At 37.1% G+C, this 22933-nt stretch overlaps 1 protein-coding gene across 11 annotated transcripts in view; it reads left to right on the top strand.

Moving 5' to 3' along the window:
* Positions 1–4928: 4928 nt before the first annotated feature.
* stxbp5b (syntaxin binding protein 5b (tomosyn)) overlaps positions 4929–22933 on the top strand; it is a 51925-nt gene continuing 33920 nt past the window's right edge. For 6 of the 11 annotated variants that reach the window (XM_056256026.1, XM_056256025.1, XM_056256020.1 and 3 more), the window contains exons 1-2: positions 4930–5423; positions 7809–7906. In XM_056256026.1, the coding sequence (XP_056112001.1) occupies positions 5277–5423; positions 7809–7906 (245 nt within the window). In that variant the 5' untranslated portion in view covers positions 4930–5276. Of the gene's footprint in view, positions 5424–7808; positions 7907–22933 lie in introns of all 11 variants that reach the window. The other 5 variants (XM_056256019.1, XM_056256018.1, XM_056256017.1 and 2 more) reach the window with 1 other exon arrangement.

Here is a 22933-nt window from a genome sequence, read left to right as displayed (position 1 = left end):
TCTTAGAGCAGCGATGGTCATGTTCCCGCAGTGAGAACATGACTCATCCATGAAAGCTGCCTTTGCGTGTTCTAAGCCCAAACACGCAAGACAACGATCATGCCCATCAGATAATGAGACGGAACGACCGCACCCAGAAATACACGGGTGAAACATCTTGAAAAAGACGTGCCCGTGCAAGCTCTTTTGTGAAAGGACGCTCAGCAGCCTGTGCTGAAGCGGCCAGGGAGAAACATACACGCTGGATGCAGACCACTGCACAAATCAGCAAGGCAGGAGTGTGAAAATCGCTGGGAATCGCCTTTGCACCAACACAGACTGGAGAGCTGCTCGTCTCAAAGGATACTCGATGACACTCAGAGAGAATTCAGGCTGTAGGAGTGAAGAGGACCTCTTGGCTCCGAAGCAAAAACATGTCTGCATTCTGCCAGCGTTCTTCCTTATATACCCACGAGGTGGGGCGGAGCTAGGCTATGCAAATTCCGCAGACCCATGGCATTTCTTTGCCATTGGCTCGTTTTTTAATACTCGAAGGTGATAGGCTTCTAAGCGAAACCCCCCATTCAGTTGCCATTCGACGTAACTCGCAGTGACTACAAAAGGGAACTTAGGTTTGAGCTTTTTGTCCATCAATTAGAAAGCCATCCAAAAAAAAAATCCAAATAACGAAGCAAAGGTTCAATGGCTAAAGAATATTACATTCCTGACAAAGGACAGCCTTGTCTACTACGTAAGGACACTGGTTGGCTTAGCCCTTCTCCATGAGTCATGAAATAAAAAGAAAACCAAAAGCTTTAAGGGAGCTAAACAAATAAAAGTGACTGACTCTATCAAATGCCTTTTCTGGATCAATTGCAAATATTCCAATACTGTCACCAACCATCTCTTTTTTCCAATATATTATACCACGGACAAGAAAGATGTTATCCATATTAGTTCTGTCAGGAATACAATAAGTTTGATAATCATTTACTATATGTTCTAAATACAATTTTAATCTATTTGAAAGACAGTACACAAAATTGCCACTCGTCTCCAGTTCTTTAACAGACCAAGATCACCTTTCTTTGGTAACAAAGACAAATCGGCTCTTCTAGAGCTTGTTGGCAGTTCTTTTTTTCCTGTAAGAGGATTTATAAACCTCAAGCAAATCCTATTTTAATAAGTCCCAAAAGTGTTTATAAAACTCACCTGGAAGTCCATCAATTCCAGGTGCACGTCCAATGGATAGCTGGCTAACAGCCTTTTGTTATTTCATCAATATCACTTTCAAATTCCAGTTGATTCCTCTGTTTATCAGTCAACTTTGGTAAATCTTTAAAAAGGTCATCCATACAGCCAATGTCACATGGACCATCTGAAAAGAGTTCTGTATAAAAATCAATAGCCATTTATCTCATTTCTTTAGGATTAGTTGTCACAGTTTCATCTGATTTCTTTAGATGTAGCATTGACTTCCGTGCTCCTTCCCTCTTTTCAAAACTAAAAAAAAAAGAAAGAACTTAGTGCACCAGATCATGGATCTCTTAGAGAAAGGAAACGAGCTCTTATTAAAGCTCCCTTAGCTCGTTCATAAAAAAGTGAGGTCAAAGCTTTCCCTTTTTCATTCAGTCTTTCAGTTGATTCACCATTTCGGTTAATTAGCCTTCTTTCAATTGATTGGATTTCATTTTCCAATTCCATAACAGTTTTTTAAAAACAATAATTTGCATTAGCTGTATAATTTTGACAAAAAATCATGTGTGCTTTTCCCACATCGCACCAATGCACAACATTAGCAAAATCAGTCATTCGCTCTCTCCATTTTGCCCAAAATAAATGAAATTTTTCACAAAAGAAAGCATCCTGCATGCAGCAATTTTACATTAAAATGCCAATAATAACTATGACATCTTATCTTTTGTAAATGAAAAAGAATCATACATAAATGATGATCTGAAAAACCATTCGGTTAAATACAGGCCTTTAAAATTCTAATACACCAGTCTTTATCAATATTAATACGATCTAACCTAACAAATCGGATGTGGTCACTTGAAGACTTACTTAAGTATATTGTTTTTCTACCGGATGTCGTAATCTCCAAACATCACACAAATCAAAATGGCTTATTACATTATTTAAACAAGTAGCAGAAATCTCCATTCTAAGGTAAAATCTAATGTTCAATGTACAATTCCAGTCATCACCCAAAACTAAACAAGCATTTTTTATCGTAATTCCCCAACATATTTTGGCAATTTTTAAAAACCTTTATCCTTTCTGCACCATTATTGGGTGCATAGAAATTAACAAACACAAATGAAAAACCCATTAAATTAACATGAACGAGATGCATTCTGGGATATCTGCTGTCTCAAGTCCGCACAAGTCACCTCTCGATGCATCCTCATAAAAGGGGCAGATCATGAACACATCCGGGGATTTCCACTGTACTTAGATGTGAACTTTGAATTGGAACAGTACTTGGGCAGGGACTGATGACGTTTCATAAGTCCACAAGAACACAAGTACAGACAAGAATGCATTAAGAAACAGCCGGAGAGAGTGACAAATGCCCTGTCCAAATACCCACACTTGCGGTCTTGGCCACTTGAGAGGGCGCATATCGACCGCAAAAGGGGCGCTCATGAGCACCCTTCTGAAATGACAAATGGTACACCCTACGGTCTCATGGACTTAATGGAAACGCGCAAGTGGCAGCCATTGTAAGTCCACAAGACCGAAAGTGCATATGAAGGGTGCCATTTACAGGGCCTATCTCGAATGCCACTTCGGAGCGGTATTCAAAGCTAAGCGTATCCCATAATGCCTTATATTTGGGAACTCAAGTGCCCCGAAATCGCGAGATGTTGAGGAAAACATTCCACTGTAAGTTAAATTAATTCGATATTTGGTAGTAAAACATAAAGTGTTATTTTTATTGGGGCAAAGAGGAGCAGGCTGTGTGTAGTTTGTACAACATTTGCAACTGCTTTTTATCATTTAATTAGAAGCACCACAATTTTAAACTGTCTTCTGTTACGTAGGGACTACTGGCAGGCATTTAGAAGTTTATTTTAAAATGCAAAGTATTGAGAATCAAAATAAAGCTCTGTAAACATTGCATTTTTGCAACACTGTGTGTCCAGTTTCCCATCGGGTAATCAAAAGTTCTACACACACTTGCAGTTTACACGCCAACTTGAACACTTGGGCCAAATAGAGGAAATACGTCAGGTAAGTAGGCAAGTGGTCAAATCCAAAGACTGCAAGTGTGGGTATTTGGACAGGGCAAGTGACAGAGAGATTAAGCGTGTGAATTACCTCAGTCTGTGCATCTACCAGTTTTGGGTTTTGGTTCTTTTGTTGTTGTAGTCTGTAAGGACCTTTGAAATAACTGAAATCATTTGGCGAAGTGATATGGAACTGTAATGTGGTCGAGAGCTGCCTGGAACTACTTTATCCTTAGTAGCCTATTTGTCAACCAATCAGAATCAAGCATTCAACAGTCTAAAGTATAACTAATGTTAAAATGTATGTTTTTTAACGTAACATTCTCCCTTTGTATAATACTTTGAATAATTTATGCAATTTCACATTATTTATTTTAAAGAATTAAAAGAGCAGTTTCATGTCTATCCTTGTATTGTTCAACTGGTCATGAGTTTTTAGAAAGTAATTAGTAATTCATTTTTTTCTCTCACAAAATACAAATTACACATTACCAAAACAAAACAAAAAAACTAAAACAAAAACATCCATTAATTTCATCCAAAAATAACTATACAAACAACTCAGAAACTACAAAATCCCATATCTCGAATGAATTTTTTTTGTAAATATAACAAATGTAAAAAATAATTAATATTGCTTATAAGTATACTGGCATATTAAACAATAGTCCAGTTGCACTACAATTTTCTGTAGAAGTAGTTTCCATCAAAACTGAATTATATTTTTGAGAATTCTGTCAAACTAAAAACAAAACCACATTCAAAATAGACATGAGTTATAATGTTATAATTTTTTTTAATGAGTGTTTTTTTTGCACATTTAGGTGGGGGCAAATTGCCACATTGTTATCAGGGAAAGCTGCAATATACGTAACTTTATACAGTCAATTACATCTGTTGTCCAAACAATGAATGCATATTGGATATGAATGGATATTTCTATATGTTGCTGTTTCATGACTTGTTCTTTGCTTCTTTTGTTAATTGTATTGTAGTAGCCTAGGCTATAATTGACTATAATAGACTATACAGATTCCCATTGCGACAACTACTTCAATTTAAATATACAATTACAAAGTATATCTTTTTTTCCCTTTGTTTGTTTATTTTATGTACAGGATACTTTTTGTATACATTTTTTGTGAGACTTGTGTCTGTTTTGTAAAAACTGTTATAAATAAACACTTTTTTAAAAGAATCCTAAAAAGAATGATCAGTTTATCCAAAAATATTAAGCAGCACAACTGTTTTCAACATTGATAATGATAATAAATGTTTTTTTGAGCAGCAAAAAAGTCTTATTTTTATTAAATATTGTTAAATATTATGATAATAATAATACCAAATGTAGTACTTGTTTATTAATATTGTTAAATGATAATAATAATAATAATAATAGATAATTTATAAAAAAATAAATAAAATTGTTTCTTTATTATTTCATTACCATTCATACTATAGTGATTCAATAAAATTGTATTAGGCTATTATTGAGTGTACAAAAATAAAACCGAGGAAAGCCATCCTCATCACGGTGGGTGATTGCTCTCATCTTCATCATAATCCTCATCTAATGTTGGTAATGTTGGTACTGTTGACTTTGCTGAAGGCTGAAGGTTATTTTAGATAACTGTCATAGACCAATCGCACTGATCCTGAGTCAGTGCGCCGCAGCGGCGCGTCTCCTGCACATCCGGGTGTCGCGTCGACAGCGCAGACTCGTCGCGGGGATTGCAGCGCTCTGCGTTTCCGTGTTAGCAGTGGGGGGAACCAGCCGAGGGGAGGGAACGGAACACAGTGAGATTGGCCAAATCTAACTGGATTACGCTGTCCGCGACGCGATTAAGATGAAAAAGAAGTGACATTTCGATCCTCCGGCCTTGTTTAGGAAATGAGCGTGGGATTATGACATTCGCTCGGGCACGAGACGGGATGACAACACTGCCTGACATGTGAGACATCAACAACAGTGCGCTTGTGTGGCTGTCTCCGCCACCTTCGGTTAATGCTCGCTCTTGTTCATGCACATTTTGCATTCGTTTTGCTTTTGCTGGAGGTAATATGAAGAAGTTTAATATCAGGAAGGTGTTGGACGGCTTGACTGCGTCCTCCTCTTCCTCCTCCGCTGCCGCGTCCCCTCCATCGGGAAGCAGAGAGAATGACATGATTCAGGAGACCCTGCAGTCAGAGCATTTCCAGCTCTGCAAGGTGGGATTAGTTACTGTGATGTGTGATCTCACACAGGGGGGCTGAGTGTGTGTGTGTGTGTGTGAGTGGCGCCAACTCGCCTCAATATTCTAATGATATTCTAATGCATTTAAAAGCTGCTCGCCAAGGGTCGATGGTTTTCAACTCGAATCACAGTCGGTTAAATCACCCACACTCGTTTTTTAACCGTCACCGACTGGAATAATCACCCAGAGGTCGGTCCATCGAGATAAATCACTCGTGTGACGTCCGAGTTGACTGTTGACTAATCGGTGTTCGGTGTTTAAAACGAATTGATTTACTCTAATTACTTTTTCAAAGAGAGAAACTGATTCAAGTTAGTATGAGGAATGAGTCATGTTAAATGACAGACTGATTTCTGTCATGCCGAAAGGCGTGTCAGTCTCGTCTGTCAAGAAATACCTGTGCTAATCTCTTGTCTAGCAGTTTAATTCGGATTTTAGAACAGAACAGTGTGAATGCATCGTTTATGTTCTAATTCGCTGGCTGTTGAAAATCGTAGTAGCCAAACTAATGATTGTTTAATATATTTTTTAAATATTTTAAATGATTAAAAAAGATTACATATTGATATTAATAATGATAATAATTAAAATACTATTTTAAAATAATAAATATTATTATTTTATTATTATATTGATTGAGTGTCACTGTGTATGGTGGATCTAGTCATCATCTAATGTTGCTTTCCTGAAGATTATTATGGAAGCAGAGAAACTGATTTAAGTTAGTATGAGGTATATGACAGACTAATTTATGTCAAACTTGTCTGTCAGGAAATATCAATTTTTCTGGTGAAAGTAAAGACATACATCAATTAAGAAGAAAGCAAAAATATTAAATGTCCTGGATGTATATTTACTGAGTAATCCATTAGGCTATTTTGTATAGAGGGGTCAAAATGACCTAAAAGTACAAAAATCCCCCCCCCCAACCCCCCCCCCCCAAAAAAAAAAAAACTTTGGGCAAAAAAAAAAAGATGTGCTTTTTCCCCATTTTTGAACTGTCACCATTGGCACATAATGCCAAAAAGTTATTAATAATAGACCAACCAATCTCTGTGTAAAATAAAAATGATGCTGTCATCTTTCTACAGTCATTTTTACCCCCCTGTTCTAAATCTCAGGTGAAAATTGTCATTTTGACCCCCTCGACAAAACAATGGATAACTCAATATACATCCATGACTTTTAATATTTTGGCTTTCATCACTTTATGTGTTCTTCTTTTTTCAGAAAAAAATATTAACAAAATAAAAAATTTGAGCTTGGGAAATTTCGAAAATGTTGTAGATTTGACAGAATTACCCTATTATAATAAAATTATGACCTTGCAGAAACTCAAAATAAATAATATAAATATGAGAAAATATAACTCAAATGATTTAACAAAAATATAGATATTTAAAATGTTCTAATTATATTTAGTAATTTCATTTTCATAAACTGTGAATATACTGTAATTGCAACTTTTTAACTTTTCAAATGTTATATGATGTACTTTGTGCTATTAGGAATTACTGCGTTGTGGTGGCAGAACTTTCGGGAACGTTTAAAATTAGGTTCAAAACAATCACACCCTGTTCAGACCCTGTTATACACACAGTATTACTTTAACTTTAGTAAGCATTCGACTACTTTAAAGTTCTTATCGCTGATAAAAAGAAAGGCCTTGCTATATTGTTCCTTTTTACTTTTCTTTGTTTACCTCATGTATATTGACATACTCAAAGTATCATGATGATTATGCACTGACCTAAGGATGTTTCCGCATATGCAATGTTTAACTAATATTGTGTTTTCTTTGCTCAAGTCTTTCAGAGATTCTTTTGAATTATTGACATGGAATGATGTTATCTGTCATGCGTACTATTTTCCAAAGGAAAGATTAAGTTTGCCTAAAAAATGAAAATTATTGTTATTATAGTATTTCCAATGGAATAGAAATGGAGAATTTTTGTATGTCTTTCTTTACGCAGATCTTTCACATATAATAACATGTCTGTAAAGCTCTAAAAAAAGTATGGTAAAAGTGCTTCATATTCTAGTCTTCTGAGGCTGTCTGAGGGACAGATTGGATTATAGGTTCTTTTCTGAAAATATCAGCTTTAAATTTTATAAACCAATCCACATCTTTGAATTGGTGCATCGTGTTTGGTCACAGGGAAGGTTATCAGTAAAGAACAACTTAAATTTCTGTCAGTTTCTCATCAAAGTTGCTTAGAATATAGTGCACTTGATAAACGTGGTCAACACAGGTTTAGATCAAAATGTGAATAAGAACTTTAATTTTTGTGTGAACTATTCCTTTAAGAACTCCATTGTCATGTTTGTAGTTGAATGCAAATCATGTTCTGCTTCACAGACACTGCGACATGGCTTTCCCTATCAACCCTCTTCCATGGCTTTTGACCCTGTACAGAAAATTCTGGCTATTGGCACACAGAGTGGAGCCCTAAGACTGTATCCTTTTTTTATGAAGAGCTGGCAACATAGCTAGCCTAACTCACTTCGAAGAAAGTGTCAAATGTGGATGCGTTGTTTGTGTATATCTAAACAAAGGCAGTCCTCCCACCCTTCGGTGTTGGAAGTATTGTTGCACATAGTAATTTTGCTGCATGTGCGGCTCCTTTATTCCTGACTTCCACGCAAACATTTGATTACATAAGTAGCAAAATACAAGTAACAACATCCTTTGGCAAATAAGCTTCTAAGAGCCTTGCTGTTCCCCCAGGAGATATGAATATTTACCCTAGAGAACCATCGTAGGAGCTACTGGCTCAACGCAACTAAAGGAAAACTAAAGGAAAGACACCCAAGCCTGTGGGAAAATGAGCTTGAACATGATCAAAACATGCCTAGAAATCAACATGCCTAGTATTATTGATTGACTGGTGTGTGTTACTCAGTGACCGATGTTGATGCCAATATCTAGAAGGCAGTGTGGCTGATATAAATATGACATTAAGGCAATAATGATATTTTATTTTGGTAAAACACCCTTGTAGTAAACCTATGTGACTCATTGCTTTTATAATATAAACAGCAGTATTTTGTTTGAATTAAAAATGCATTTATTCTCAGTAGGGCTGGGTATCGTAACAAAATGTTCGGTACCGATACCGATACCTTGACTTCGATACCGGTTCCTGAACGATACTTTTTTCGATACCAATTTTATGTAACCAGGTTTAACAATATAACATTACCTAATTTTTTTTTCAGTTTGTTGACTTTTTTACACTCATATTTTGAGTATGTAAAAAAGCACCAATGCTAAAGTTTTCTATGTTTCCTAATCATTTAACAACATGTATTCTTTACTTCAATGAGCTCATTGTTTCTGCTTTAACTTAATGCATTAATTAACGATGAAACTGAATGAAAATTAATTGAAATGCATTACACTGTCACCTCTGATAACAGATCACTCTAAATTGTAATTTAGACATGCATTTTCTGTAAAGCTGCTTTGAAACGATATGTATTGTGAAAAATGCTATACAAATAAATGTGAATTAAATTAAATATAGGCTACTGGGGGGCGGGATAAATACCTGCACGTGAAGCTTGCAGCAAAGCACTGGCAAAAGTAGCCTAATGATTATGGATGTGGAAACAATAGCAAGGAGATATTTTAATTGTTTATTAATGAACAAGTGTTAACTAATGGTGTGTTCACACCGAACGCGAATTTAATTATTTGTGCGAGTAGATTACATACATAGTCAATGCAAAGACGCGAATAGACGCATCATTCGCGCCGGGCGTTGCGAATGACGCGAATTGGGTGACGCGTTTGCCGCGAACGTCTTCCGCGCAAGTTGAAAAATTTGAACTCGAGCTGAAGATTCAAGCGTCGAACTAGACGCGATAGACGCGTATTTGACGCTCTATTCGCGTTCGATGTGAACACCATTACTCTCAAGTGTATTTTGTGCGCTTCAGTGCCTAGATTTACCGTGTTGCCGGTCTTGGCAGCAATGATCTTGTCGAAAATATTGCATCGCGTGCATCTGGCATCGAGTCTGGCACATGACATAGGTACACTTTGGATAATTTCCACATATTTTCTATCTATCTGGGTTGGGACGCACGCTTACACACACACACTGCAGCCTCACGTGCGACGAGCCGCGTCTCTGGGCAGCCGCGTAATCTAGTGTTTTTCCGCCACAGCCAATCATGCTGCATGCTTATTGTTTCACTGACGTTGACGAGATTAACCACTTAGGTACCGAAATGTGGTACCGAAAAACAAGACATGTTTCGATACTCGGTAGTATCGAGGCAATTCGGTCGGTACCTAAAAAGTACCGAACTCGGTACCCAGCCCTAATTCTCAGTGCTGTTTTTAAATGTTCACACTTTATTATTCAGACAAGTACGCAGAGTTATTGGCCAATGGTGACATTCTCAGATATACATTGGCCTGTCTGATAAATTGTGCATATCTAGAATACCTCCTCCATTGCTTGACTAAAAATCAAAATAAATATATATAAACATTGAGCATTTTAAAAGTGGTGCTTTACATGCTCAGTCATCAGTGAGAAGTTCAGTTGATTCCAGGCGGGTAAAAATCAAAGAAGCCAGTTTCTCAGAGTCATGTATTTGAGCAGCCTCATTTCAGAGGCACATTTCCTAGAAGCAGGGTCTTTATCCCAAAGAAAGCTGCACTCATTAATGATATCCACTGTGGCATGAGCAGCTCTGTTGCCATATGTTGCAGAGCTCGTCTCATCATTGGTGCTGCCGACTCTCTGCCAGAATGCCACCTCGCACGTGCTGGAAACATCGCCAGTCCTGCTGGGCACGTCTGTTAGAGACACACACACTCAGCCAAGCTGCTCCAGCTTATTACTGAGTGTTTTCATGTTCAGAATCAGATATACACATTTCTGTCAAAGGAAACATGGCTATAAAGTACAGCTTGGTGGTGCAATAGTAGAAATTTGTCAGCTGGTTAAGAATCTGCACGACTCTCGTGGGTTAATATCTTATTTTAGTGTACATCTTATGTTCAGTAACTGGTCACATCATTTTTTGACCTTCACTTTAAAGCACTCTGCAGTGTGATCAATTTAAACGTTTCTTGAGTTTGTCATTTAATATGTAGTCATTAAAACTAGGGGTGTAACGATACCCTCATGTCACCATTCGATACATATCACGATACTGAACTCACGATACGATATTATTGCGATACTCCAAGACATATGATAAAAGGTTAACAAAAAATGTAATGTAATTAAAATTCTAACTTTGATATTACATTGTGTGTGTAAATGAATAGGCTTGGACTCAGTGTTTTTAACCCAAGGACAATGGTGACACCAGAATAAAAATATTCATGATTCTGAAGCTGAAAATACAGAACTATTTTAGACGAATATGCTTGCACTTTTTCACTGACTAGATATATTTAAAATAATGTTGGACACTTTTTACTGGTCAGGTAACATTTGGTATTATCAGGGCCCACAAATATTCCCCCATTGCATTATTATACATTATAATCAACATTATATATAGTAGTTTAATGTAGTACTGACACTAAAACTCTGAAAACTTGAATTTTTTTTCTCACATAGTAATTTTTTTTGGGGGGGGGGGGGACTATCCACGATACGTATTGTTGCATTTTTGTATTGCGATATATTGTGGCACGATATATTGTTACACCCCTAATTAAAACTGAATGTACTATAATAAAAAAAAAAAAAAACCGTTTGTTTAAAATAGTTCTCGGGTATAGCATGTTTACTTCCCAAATGTATTTCATGTCATCATCTATTTTGTGAAATACAGCATTAACGTGATGTATATAATAGGGGTTGCATGACTGATTTCCTATTTTCTTTCGTGGTTGGTTACTTGTCAAAACAATACACGAGTTACTCGACTACTCGTCTTTTTGTTAGTTATAAATAAAACAAAAAAAATGTTTGTGTCAACAAGTGTTTATTAATCGACAGCCCAATGTTTGCCACAATAACGCCTCTTTCATGTATGATTAAAACATTTAAATAACACGTGACGTTTCATTTTGTATTTAACTTTGGAAAAATAACACGTTGTACAGTAAATTGACATGTTGACAGCCGCGTCTTTGACGCCGAACAATATCCGCATACATATAGGCTATTAATAAAAATAATTTTAACAGTTAGCCTATTAACAGTTAGTGTATTATAAAAACAATAACTAATCTGTACTCGCATCACTAAGATCTTCCCCAGCTTAAATACTCTTCTACACCGAGGCCATAGAAATATACAGAGCTACAGCAAAAACGAAAGTTCGAACACAAAGAGTTAAAGATGGCTGCACTGCACGCTTATTTGCGCTTACTGGTGTATAAGCTCTATATAATATAAGTTATACCACCCATCCCTACTACAGTTGCACGGTTGCAAGGCCAGACTTGGTGTTGTCAGATTTTAATTTTGAGAGTAGGAGTGCACTGGTATTATGCTTTTGTAACGGTGTGCAGTGGATTGCCCATGACTACACTGTATCAATGGCATTTTGTCCTTGTGGAAAGTCACTAGCCACCCACCTGGTCAGTTTTCTCTGTAGTGTATAGTTGAGTTGATTGGCTCTGTCCTCAAACTCAGCTGTTGCCTGGATGTGTTAATGTGCAGCAAGAGGTGATGGGCTTACTGTCATTCAGTCGATTGGGCTATTTATCAAAAGACAGAATGTATCGATTTGCCTCATTGCCGCCAGCATTGGGGAACACCGCCACAGCTCAGCAGACACAAACTCAATGAGGTGTTTACTAACAGTAAATATCTAATTTTACATGATTGGTCCCTTGTGTCTCAATCTGTGTGTTCATATAGAAGCCTTGCAGGTCATCCAGGGGGTTTGGTGGAGTTTTTTTAATAGGTACTAGCAGTTTGTTTAAGATGTTTGGCGGAATAAAAACAGTGAAGCGCTCTTTAATATGCAGTCTCGCCGCTGCTTGGTAGTGTTTTTACAAACTGCAGTGCTAAGGAGCGAACGTTTTTGAGGTTTTATGCATGAATAATTCACAAATTGATTCTTGTTGAATGAATCAGAATCTTCTGTGTTTAAAACACAAAAAGATTTGTGCAAAAAGTCTGAGTCAAGCATCACATTTGAAGGAACCCCTCCTTAGAAACACCACAAACCACGGTGGTTTACCAAATGAGGAAGTTGCCCTCTTTTGCTTTAGAATGCAACTTTCTTTCATCTTTTCTTATTTTGCAGCCGTCTCACTAAAGACGAGTACTGGATAATGTGTAAGGACTTCAACAAGTCAGGTGATGCTGTCATAGGGTTAAAAAGCTTGTGACTAGATTGCTAAGCCAGGACATTTCTCATGCATGGGACCTAAAGAGTACAATTGATATACTAGTTCTGTTTTTTTATTTTAAGAGAGTGAACTATATAATTTAGTGTAGATTGTGCTGCAAAATTTGTTCATGATGATGAATTTTGTAATAAGCTGATGAATGTAGAATTAGTGTCTGAATGGTGGAGTTTGTCTCTGCTGCTGTGGGTTATAAGTAAGTGTACTTAGATACTTAGATATTCAATATAATGTAAAATATTAAACTTTGGTGTGTAACTTATTCTGCATGTTTGTGCTGCAGACAAATTATATCTCAAATCAGGTGACTTCTTGTGAAAAGGAATCTTTACAAATTTGTGCAGGAGGTAAACATCAATTACTCCTGTTCGTTTATTCAATATTATTCGTTTGGTAATGCTTTCATCTCCCAACAAGAATGTAGTAATCTCAGCTCTGTTTAACTTAATTAAGTGTATTTCACAGAACTTCCTACTAAGATTGGTACTAGGGGTGTAACGATACCCTCATGTCACGATTCGATACATATCACGATACTGAACTCACGATACGATATTTTTGCGATACTCCAAGACATATGATAAAAGGTTAACAAAAAATGTACTGTTGATTAAAACAAAACTTGGTGCTTGTAACCCAAGGACAATGGTGACACCAGAATAAAAATATTCATGATTCTGTAGCTGAAAATACAGATTTATTATAGACGAATATTTTTGCACTCTTTCACTAGCTAGATATAGGCCTATTTAAAATAATGTAGGCCACTTTTTAATGGTAACATAAGACATTTGGCATTATCAGGACCCACAAATATTCCCCCATTGCATTATTATACAATATAATCAACATTATTTATAGTAGTTTAATGTAGTACTGACACTAAAACTCTGAAAAAATGTAATTTATTTCTCACACAATAATTTTTATTTTGGGGGAACTATCCACGATACATATTGTCACTATCCACGATACGTATTGTTGCATTTTTGTATTGCGATATATTGTGGCACAATATATTGTTACACAGGAGAACTTAGCAGGTTCCATCAGGTTCCATTAATCTGGTTGTTCCAGGGCTCCAGACTAACAGTTGAGAGAAGTAGCACAGATGCCACTAAGTTCTACAGATGGTGGCACCAGCACCTGATCTGGTAGCGCTGGGGGATGGGGGGATTTTTAATCATAAAGGTAAATTAATTATATAATTACTATTGTTTTTGCATTAATAAGTGCAGTAACTAATAAAATTACGTTGAGATGAAGATAAAATGAACTTTTATTATCCCAGTAACATGTAAAACCCACATTTTATAGGGAAAAATGTAGTCATCATTTTTTTTTTGGTCATCACAATAAAATCTTTATTTAAATTCGATAATATTTTGAGCTTTGAAGTGCTGGAAAATGTGTGAAGCACAAAATCACATTCAAAAGTTTGCATGAACCCTGAAATGAATAATCTAAAAACATGTGACTATTTCTGCCACAATACCATGGTTACAGTTTGCGTTACTACATTTAATCCATGGTGAATGTTGGTGATTTGTGGACGGAAAAGCCTTCTATAAGTTGTTCGTTCATGGCACAATGTTTCTCCTGGTTTCCATGTCAGCTCTCTTTTGATCTGATATCTATGATTTATTACAGAATTCTGCACTGAACTTGAATGCTTCTCACTAGATCTCGCAGCGATGTATTAATACTAATTCAAGTGTTTTTTCTCAGTGGATCTCTCAGCGCTGTCTGTGTAGTAACGGTGTCGCGTGATCAAGATCGGTCCGCGAGTAAACCTGTTCTGAGCTCGCGCTGCGCTGTAATATTGCTGGCACTGCGAGCTGATAAACGGTCCTCGCTGTGCAGCTCAAACGAGAAGTACGGATTTGTTCCACTTTCGTTTCATTGCCGTTTCATATTTCTCATATGCGACAGAAATGGCAGCTCTTGTCGGTTGGGAAACGTGTTGGTCGTACTCTAACAAAATTTAGTTGCACCGACAAGACAAAATGTCGCAAAATGCAACTATTTGTTCACAGTCTGGAGCCCTGTTGTTAGTTTTCTTGTAAGTTATTATGTTTTTACCTGGTGGTTGAAAAATGACATCCAAAAGGTTGGACTCCTGAGCCATCTAGAAGAATATCTTAGGGTGTATTCACACTAGGAAAGTCCGATAGTTCACTTGCTTTGGTCCGGACCAAATAATTTTTTTTTTTTTTTTGGTACGGTTCGCTTTCACACTGCTCTTTTTGCAAGTGAACCAAAATTTGTAAACAAAACCACATGTGTGCTAAGGTCGTCATTGGACAAGGATACTCAAGTAGGGAAATCAAGAAGTGCAAAAAAGGCTCAGTCCCACTGTGCGGGAGACCTCTCATATCCCCTCTCCTTCATCCGTTCAGTAAACATGTTGAACACATCAGTATTTTTATGTGTCCTCTCCAGCAGCTGCGCTACATGGGCATCTGCCCAAATGTTAATAAGGCAGCTCGTCTCTTCGAAGCTCCAGGTCAAACCACGACTCATTTTATCAAATGTAGTAGGCTACAACAGATCACTTTCCCATAACGCAACTCCGACTACGGAAGCCTGTTAACTCAAAGGCGCAGTGCTTTCTTGCAATTGGGTCGGTTCATGTTCACACCGTAAACGAACCGTACCAGAGTTCGTTTGGAACCGTACCGAGACCACCTCTTCAGTTGGGTCTCGGTTCGGTTGTTTGGTCCGCACCCGAGTTCGATTGCTGTATTCACACCTGCCCAAAAGGTCCGCACCAAGGGGGGAAACGAACTAGAGTTCGATTCAATCGAACCAAACAAGGCAGGTGTGAATACACCCTTAGAGATTTGTTGTCACTTGGTCTAACCACATTGCAACGCACTTATACAAACCACTCAGAACACATTTTCAATAACTCATGTTTATTATACAACAGTAAATTAAACCACTTGTGTGGAAAACAAATTTTTAAAGTCCCCTATAGTCAATCATTTTATTCCTTTCAAACTCATCTTTGATCACCCAAATTACATATTTAAACGTATTTTCCTGTGAAAAAAGGGATTGATGCCTTAATTTTTTGAATGCAACTCTACACCCTTGCTTCATTTAGTATATGTGGACCCATGAATATGCTAATTAGCCCCGCCCCCACTCTCTCACTCTCTCGCCAGCTCAGAGGTTCACTCAGCCAACTTACTGAGGTAAACACTGCACAATGGTATCGCTCTTTACAATGTCGGACACATAACGGTAATTAATATGATTAGCCTCAAACAGCTAATGATGTGTTGCTAATGCCACACAAACTATGTTCCCGTTCGCCATCTCAGTCTGCCTTTTAAGAATCATCAGAAATGCTTTGAACAACTCATCAGTTAAGAAAAGCATATAGTTCATCATAGCATTGAATCGTAATATACATTATACACCCACTATATTGCTAAATCTACCCAATTTTTCATATCAACAGAAAAATATACTGGGATAACCTGGCATCTCTCTAGACTCCCCTGCTAGATCGCTGTTTATGATATGCTAAAGCCCGCCGGCACGTTGACGTGATTGGTTACAAGGTTGTGACGCCAGAAACACCAGCGATTTCAAACCGTGTTTTTGAGACTGTTTTTGGTTCACTGCAGTTTTAAGGAGAAAATACCCAGTAATGGTGTCGACTTATGAATTTGCACATGGTTTGTCTTAAAGCATATTAAAAACACCACATAGACATATAAACAACATTAATAACTTGATTTTCACCACAGGGGGACTTTAAGAAACGTTCAAAATCAAAAGGAGGAAGTGCCACCCAAGAACTGTGTGCTGAAAACCGATATCATCTTCAGCTCTCTACATGCTTATTTACGCAGCCAACGACGCCTTACAATTCATGCTCGAAGAATTTTTTATTAGGCTTAAGCACTGTATAAATTGAATTGATTAGTGCTATTTTTAGTATCATCAGCGCTGTTTCAGTGTTGCTTGCCCTGTGATCTATGACCCTCTCCTCTGCTCTTCTTGTAGGCTGCTGTTGGCAGCATCCAACTCCAAGTGCTTTAAATAACGGCCATTTGAGACTCCTCCAGTTTGTTTAAGGCACCCAGGGCCTGTTTGATTACTGTTCTTAATCTTGTTTGGACAGATCCTATCTCTACTTTATCACTCTGAAATCTACTAATGGCTCAAGTTCGGCTTGGACAGGGAGGCAGAGTGCAAGCCGTGGAGTCAAATAGCTCTATAATTTTATGTTTTTTTTTTTTCATTGCGCAAAGAGCTTGTCATTAGTGTGCTATGTGTATATCTGTTTTCAGAAGCATGTTGGAGAAGGATGCAAGATTCTTCTGTAGATTGGAGGATATTAGATATTAATATTTTTAATATCTATCTAGCAGTGTCCTAGCAACCATTCAGAGCATATTAACAGCCACCTAAAAATGCCATTATCTATCTGTCTCTGTCTATAATTGTTACGTCTAGAACTAATAGGGAAAGTAACATGTATGTATTACATTTAGTCAAATAAATAAAAAGAAAAGAAAATAGGTTCAGTTACTGATAACTTGTGTTGAGATGAATTAGAGAGAGACAGATTTTGTTGAATACTTTTTAGTAGGCCATAATAATAACCTGATGGTTTTACAGTTTCAAAGTGAAGAAATAATTATTTACAGAATATACACAAATGATAATACAAAACGTAGAACACAGGAGAAAGGGACAATGAGCGGTGCTGAAGCAAAGAAATAAACATAACAAAACACACTAACCTTAACCCCTTTGATATTCCTAAACTATCAAAGAAATACAGGAAAATAAACAATTCTCCGGCAACGAATCGCCATCTAAACTACACTAAATAACAAACATAAATGCATGAGGTAGCACCCGCTCCTTACCTGATGTATATAAACAAACTCAAAAGAAAACCAAAATACGACACAGACGTAACAATAATATTAGCAACTGCCTATCAACACCTTAGCAACAAGAACACCTAGCAACACCCTAGCAACCACTGGTAAAAAATTAGCAACAACCTATCAGCGTCCTTGCACTCTGAGGCGTATATAATCTCGTAAATGTAGCTTTCAGGCAAGACTTTGTTAAACCAACAATCAAAGTTAGTCTTGATGAACTTGCTTTCGCTTTCTCGTTAATAGATTGTGTTTTTCATTAAATATATTTAAGTCTCCTTTAATGAACTACTCAAGCGTACTTGGCTAGAGAGGCAGAATTTTAATTATGCTCTGATGACAGTTTTTTTAATAGATGTACATCCTTGTGCTGTGCAAAACCTACATGTGTGTAGACCGTTCTCTGACTAGTCACCTTCTCCGTTATCTCATCATCATTCATATCTCCTCTCTGTTTTGCTCTTCTCCTCCTTGTTCTCTCTTTTCAGAGCTGGTTTACTGCCTTGTTGGCACTGTTCAGTTTCCAGAAACAAATGTCAGCGGTTGCGTTGACAAGTTTGTCTGCTTCAGCTGCATTGTAATCTTTTGCACTTGAGTCCTGTATTATTAGGGCATATAGAATGACAGCACCCTTATCAGATTGCACGGCTGTTTGCTCTCAGCGGAAGCCCCTGTTGTTTGAAGTGAGTCATCCATTGTGGTCGGCAATATGACGCTTTAGAAAGTACAACTTTTGTTTGGATTTCCTAAATGTTACAGTGCTCTGTTCTCTTGCACATTATAGCACTTAAACCGTGTTGCATGCATGTAAACATTGAACATTAATCAGAAGGAGTTTAGGGTGAATCTCATGAAACCTGTCAAGAACTCACCCAGGTCATATTTCACCTCAAAATCCAAAGAAAGAAAGAAGGGTGAATATTATTGTACTGCCTTAGATTCTTTTGAGTTCAATCAGCATAGATGCTTTTACAATGAAGCCTATGGTGTTTTCTGGCTAAGGACTGCACTCTTCGATAGAAAGGGACCGTTTAACTGACATTTAACACAACCAGTCAGTTAGCTTTTCCCCACATAATGTCAAATGTATATAAATGTATATTTTAGGTTAAATTTAAATACAACAATAATTCAAAGTTTTTGTTCATAATGAAGTGCACATTGTTACTGTAGTTTAGTTTTGCATACTTTTTAAAGTAGGTCTTTTGCATGCATTTTTTTTTTTATCTCAGTTGGCAAAAATATTTTTGTTTACTAGTACATTTTGTTTTCTTAGTAATATGCATTAACAATGATGACATTGTGTCTGCTGCTTGAAAATCTCTCTCTCTCTCTTTATCTTCAGTTCTGTGGCTTCTGTCTCTTCTGACAGAGTGTTATGTCACGTGTTCACACATACAAATAATCAACAATAATAAACAAACAATAATAAAGATAGAGTAAAAGAGTATTTGGTGTGCTGTCCAAGGGGAGGACTCTGGCTGGGATGTGGGATGGGAGTCGGGGTGGTGGAGGGATGCAGAAAAAAATGTTGAGGAACATATTTAGTAGGCTAAATATATATAGGCCTCCTTTCATGCTGGTTGGGTAGATAATTTGAACGTGCTCCTCCCGAACTTTGTTAATAAAACATCATATGTTGGTTTTGTGGTGATCAAGATATTCAGTAATAGAATCGAACAGCGATCTGTTTGTTGGGTTGGACTCCGGCTCCCATGGAAAGTGGAGAGCGACTGACTGAGTCTGACCCTGGGCTCTGATCCAGCGTCACAGAGAGCATAAGCTGAGGAGAAACTGGCTGGTCAAGGGCCTGATGCTTACACTTATGAATAAATAATGAGTCAGTGGTCCACTGCAACTTATTTATAACAGCCCTCCATTATTTATTCAGACCATTTGCCAAATATGGTATAGGCAAGCCTGCTGTGTAAACATCCCTGTTTGGTTTCCCATCAGGGCATCAAGACATGGGATGTGAGAGAGAACAACATTTTTTTTTTTTTTTTTTATTTTTTTTTTTTTTACAGAAACTGAAATTCACGTTTTTATTTACCCAAAAACTCTAATTTATTTTATGATTTTTAGAAATTAATTTACTCATAGTCATGTTCCCGATTTTTCCAATGAACAAATTGTTCATATTGATACTCATTGCATCATTATTGTTCCACATTGCTGGCATGTTTACCTTTTGAAGCTTATCCAGGTTGCGTGCATGAAATAGATGCTGAAACGGTCAAAACGCATCATCAGAGAAGCTTTAAAACCTTTATAAAATCTGGCCCTCTCCACCTCTGACCATATAATTTTGTTAAAAATAAAAACGGAAAGATTTTTTTAGATTGAAAAACGTGCAATGAAAACAAACACCTGCAATAGCTTCACTTTATGTTCACTTTATGTTCACTGAATGGGCTGGAAGCAGATAATAATGCCTACATTTTTCCTTTTAAAGCATTATAGGCCTAATCTTTACAGGTACTTACAGAAAAACCACATGAATTTCCCATGTTTTCCACATGTGATAATAACGTGGATAATGTCATCACGTTTCACATGTGATCACATGGATTTCACATGGGAACCGTTCCAAAACCACATGTTTCCTATGTGCAAAGTATGTATTTCACTTGTGTTTTTGCACAGGCGAAATTCAGTTGGTTTTTCTGTACGTTCCTCTGTCATTAAAATAATTTTTACTTCCGGTTTGACTTCAAATTACCATTATTTAGTCATTTTTAAAGGTTGTGATCTCTTTTCTATACCACAGACTAAACCAATTTTGGATTTATAATATGTGCTATACTATACTATACTATTTATATCAGTATTGGTTATCTGTCATAACAAATATGGTGCACCATAATGGCCTGACAAATTGTCCATGCCCATAATATCTCATGTATTTCTCATATTTTCTCTATAATAGAGGGCTAGGGCTCCATCGACTTAAAAAAGCTCACCACTATGATTTAGTGGTGCCTTGTTACTCACTGAATTTGTAATACACAAGGTTATACATTTTAAAATAGGTACTATAGGTTAGGGATTTGACCCCAGTATAATAGTGGCTGACTAAAGCCCTATTCAGACGGTAATTGTTTCTCATGGGGATGTGAGGTATTTTCAGCATTTACAGGGGCTAGTCTGTGATTTTATTGCTGTCCGATCCAGAACGTCAGTTTTTCTCCCACCAACCGTGTAAACATCCCCGGCCGAATTACCTACTGTTTTTTTTTGACGAACATCAAGGTCGTGTGGTAATTTTAATTGCCGTGCCGAGTTTACAAGAGAAGATCAATTAAAAATTCACTGTTTAAATCCTTTTTGACCACTCCCGAGCACCATAATATAACTGTTGTGCTTCGCTGTACTTGTCATGCATTTTAAATATGCATAGCGAATGGAGCTGTTAAGAACAAAAAAGGGAGAAGGAGAAAAAAAGCATGTAATCATTTGAAATGGACTGTTATTGTGGCAGCAATACATGCTATACAATTTTCAAATATTATATATAATTATATACATTAAAAATGTAAACCAAGCAGCTTTATGTTTACCTCATGTAAATAAGAGGTTGCATTTAACTTGATTTAGCTAATTTCCATATTTTTCAAATGCAAAACAGAAAACCATTTCAAATATAGTGTGTCTAGCTTTCTATTTTTAAACAGGAGATTTAGATAATTAAATCATAAATAGGACATCGTACTCCTTTTATTAAATTAAATATGAATTTATTCATATTATTCCAAGCATATGACATTTTATGTACAGTTGACAATCATGCGACTGACCACATGAGCTAGCGTGTTCGCTAGCTCCTCCACCGTGAATAAATTGCCATCCGAATGCACGAGCTTTTCACTGAGGTCCCATGCTAATTTATTTTTTACAGACATCCACATGAGAAACAATTACCATCCCAAAAGGGCTTAATTGTAAGTTTCTGCTCTGTGAATCTCAAGTGCACTTTCTAAACATGCTGTGTTACAGTGAAATATTAACAAGACTAAATGCGTAGAACATGCATTAGTTTTGTCTTGTTCTTGGTTTATTGCCCTCTCGTAATCTCTGGTGATGTCTTGTTCGCAAACCGTTGTGTCAGCAAGGTGAGTTTATCTTCAGTGTAATGGCTCTCTTCCTGAGCACAGCCCTACCAATGTTGCTTACCATAATTTATCTGTTTAACAGAGATACGTTAGCTGGAAGGGGTAGAACGTACAGGTATGTGACTGTACAGCACAAAGTTAACATATCAGACACTGTAAAGCTTCACATACTGTTAGCTGGCCGCGTGTGCTTGTAGGGCTCTCAGCAGGTCTTATATGTTTTCACAATAGCAAGTTACTCAAGAGGAAATTAGTACATTGCTGCAGGAAACCGCTGATTCAATACGGATGAGAAAGCCATTTCCTGTTTATAGCGTCAACCATTTCAGAATTCCTTCCCTGGCATTAGAAGTGTGTTAGATGTCCTGAGGTAACAACATACAGTGTCCATATGTTGTTTTGCAGTGTTTTCATTTGGCAGATAAGTAGCTTTCTAATCTGAGGTTATTGCTATAGCAAGAGCCTCTTTTTACTCGCCAGTATTGTATTTTGCATTATACAGACGTTGAATTAAAGCTCTCTAAAGTATCTGCATGTTTTATTTGGGATTTAAAAAAAAAGATATTACAAGAGCTCTATTTGGTATTATAAGAGCTCTTGTTGGTAAACGCACAAGAACATAACAGTTTCTTCACCCGTTGTGAAGCCCTGGAATCTGCAAACTGATATGGAACAGTACTCGCATTTGTTTCTGAATGCACATAGAAAGCATGCAATGCAGCACAGCGCTGATGAATATGAAGGACTGTTTGACTGTAGACAGTCGCTGTTGTCCTGCTGGAGAAGGGGTTTATGGGAGCAGTTAGAGTGCTGTACTCCAGAGGGCTGAAACAGCATTCACAGACAAGACTTAAGACTCCGATTAGAGACTTTGTATAATCCTTTTAGTTAAGTCAATGGACAAGACCCTCGGTAATATGACGCACCGTCCTCTGCGAACACAGATTCCCTTTAGTGCTGCACCCTGTTGATTTACTTGCATTCTTTTTTTGTTGTCTACTGGTAAGCTGAGAAGTAACATGACATGAACAATTTTCTCAGCAAGGTTTTAATGTTAATATGTACAGGTCCTTTTAAAAAAATTAGCATATTGTGATAAAGTTCATTATTTTCCATAATGTAATGA

The sequence above is a fragment of the Rhinichthys klamathensis genome, unplaced genomic scaffold (genome assembly GCF_029890125.1).
Source record: "Rhinichthys klamathensis goyatoka isolate OS25496 unplaced genomic scaffold, OSU_Roscu_1.1 h1tg000123l_1, whole genome shotgun sequence".
NCBI classification, from domain to species: domain Eukaryota; kingdom Metazoa; phylum Chordata; class Actinopteri; order Cypriniformes; family Leuciscidae; genus Rhinichthys; species Rhinichthys klamathensis.
The sequence above is the reverse complement of the archived record's forward strand: the minus strand, read 5'-3'. Positions and strand labels throughout refer to the sequence as shown.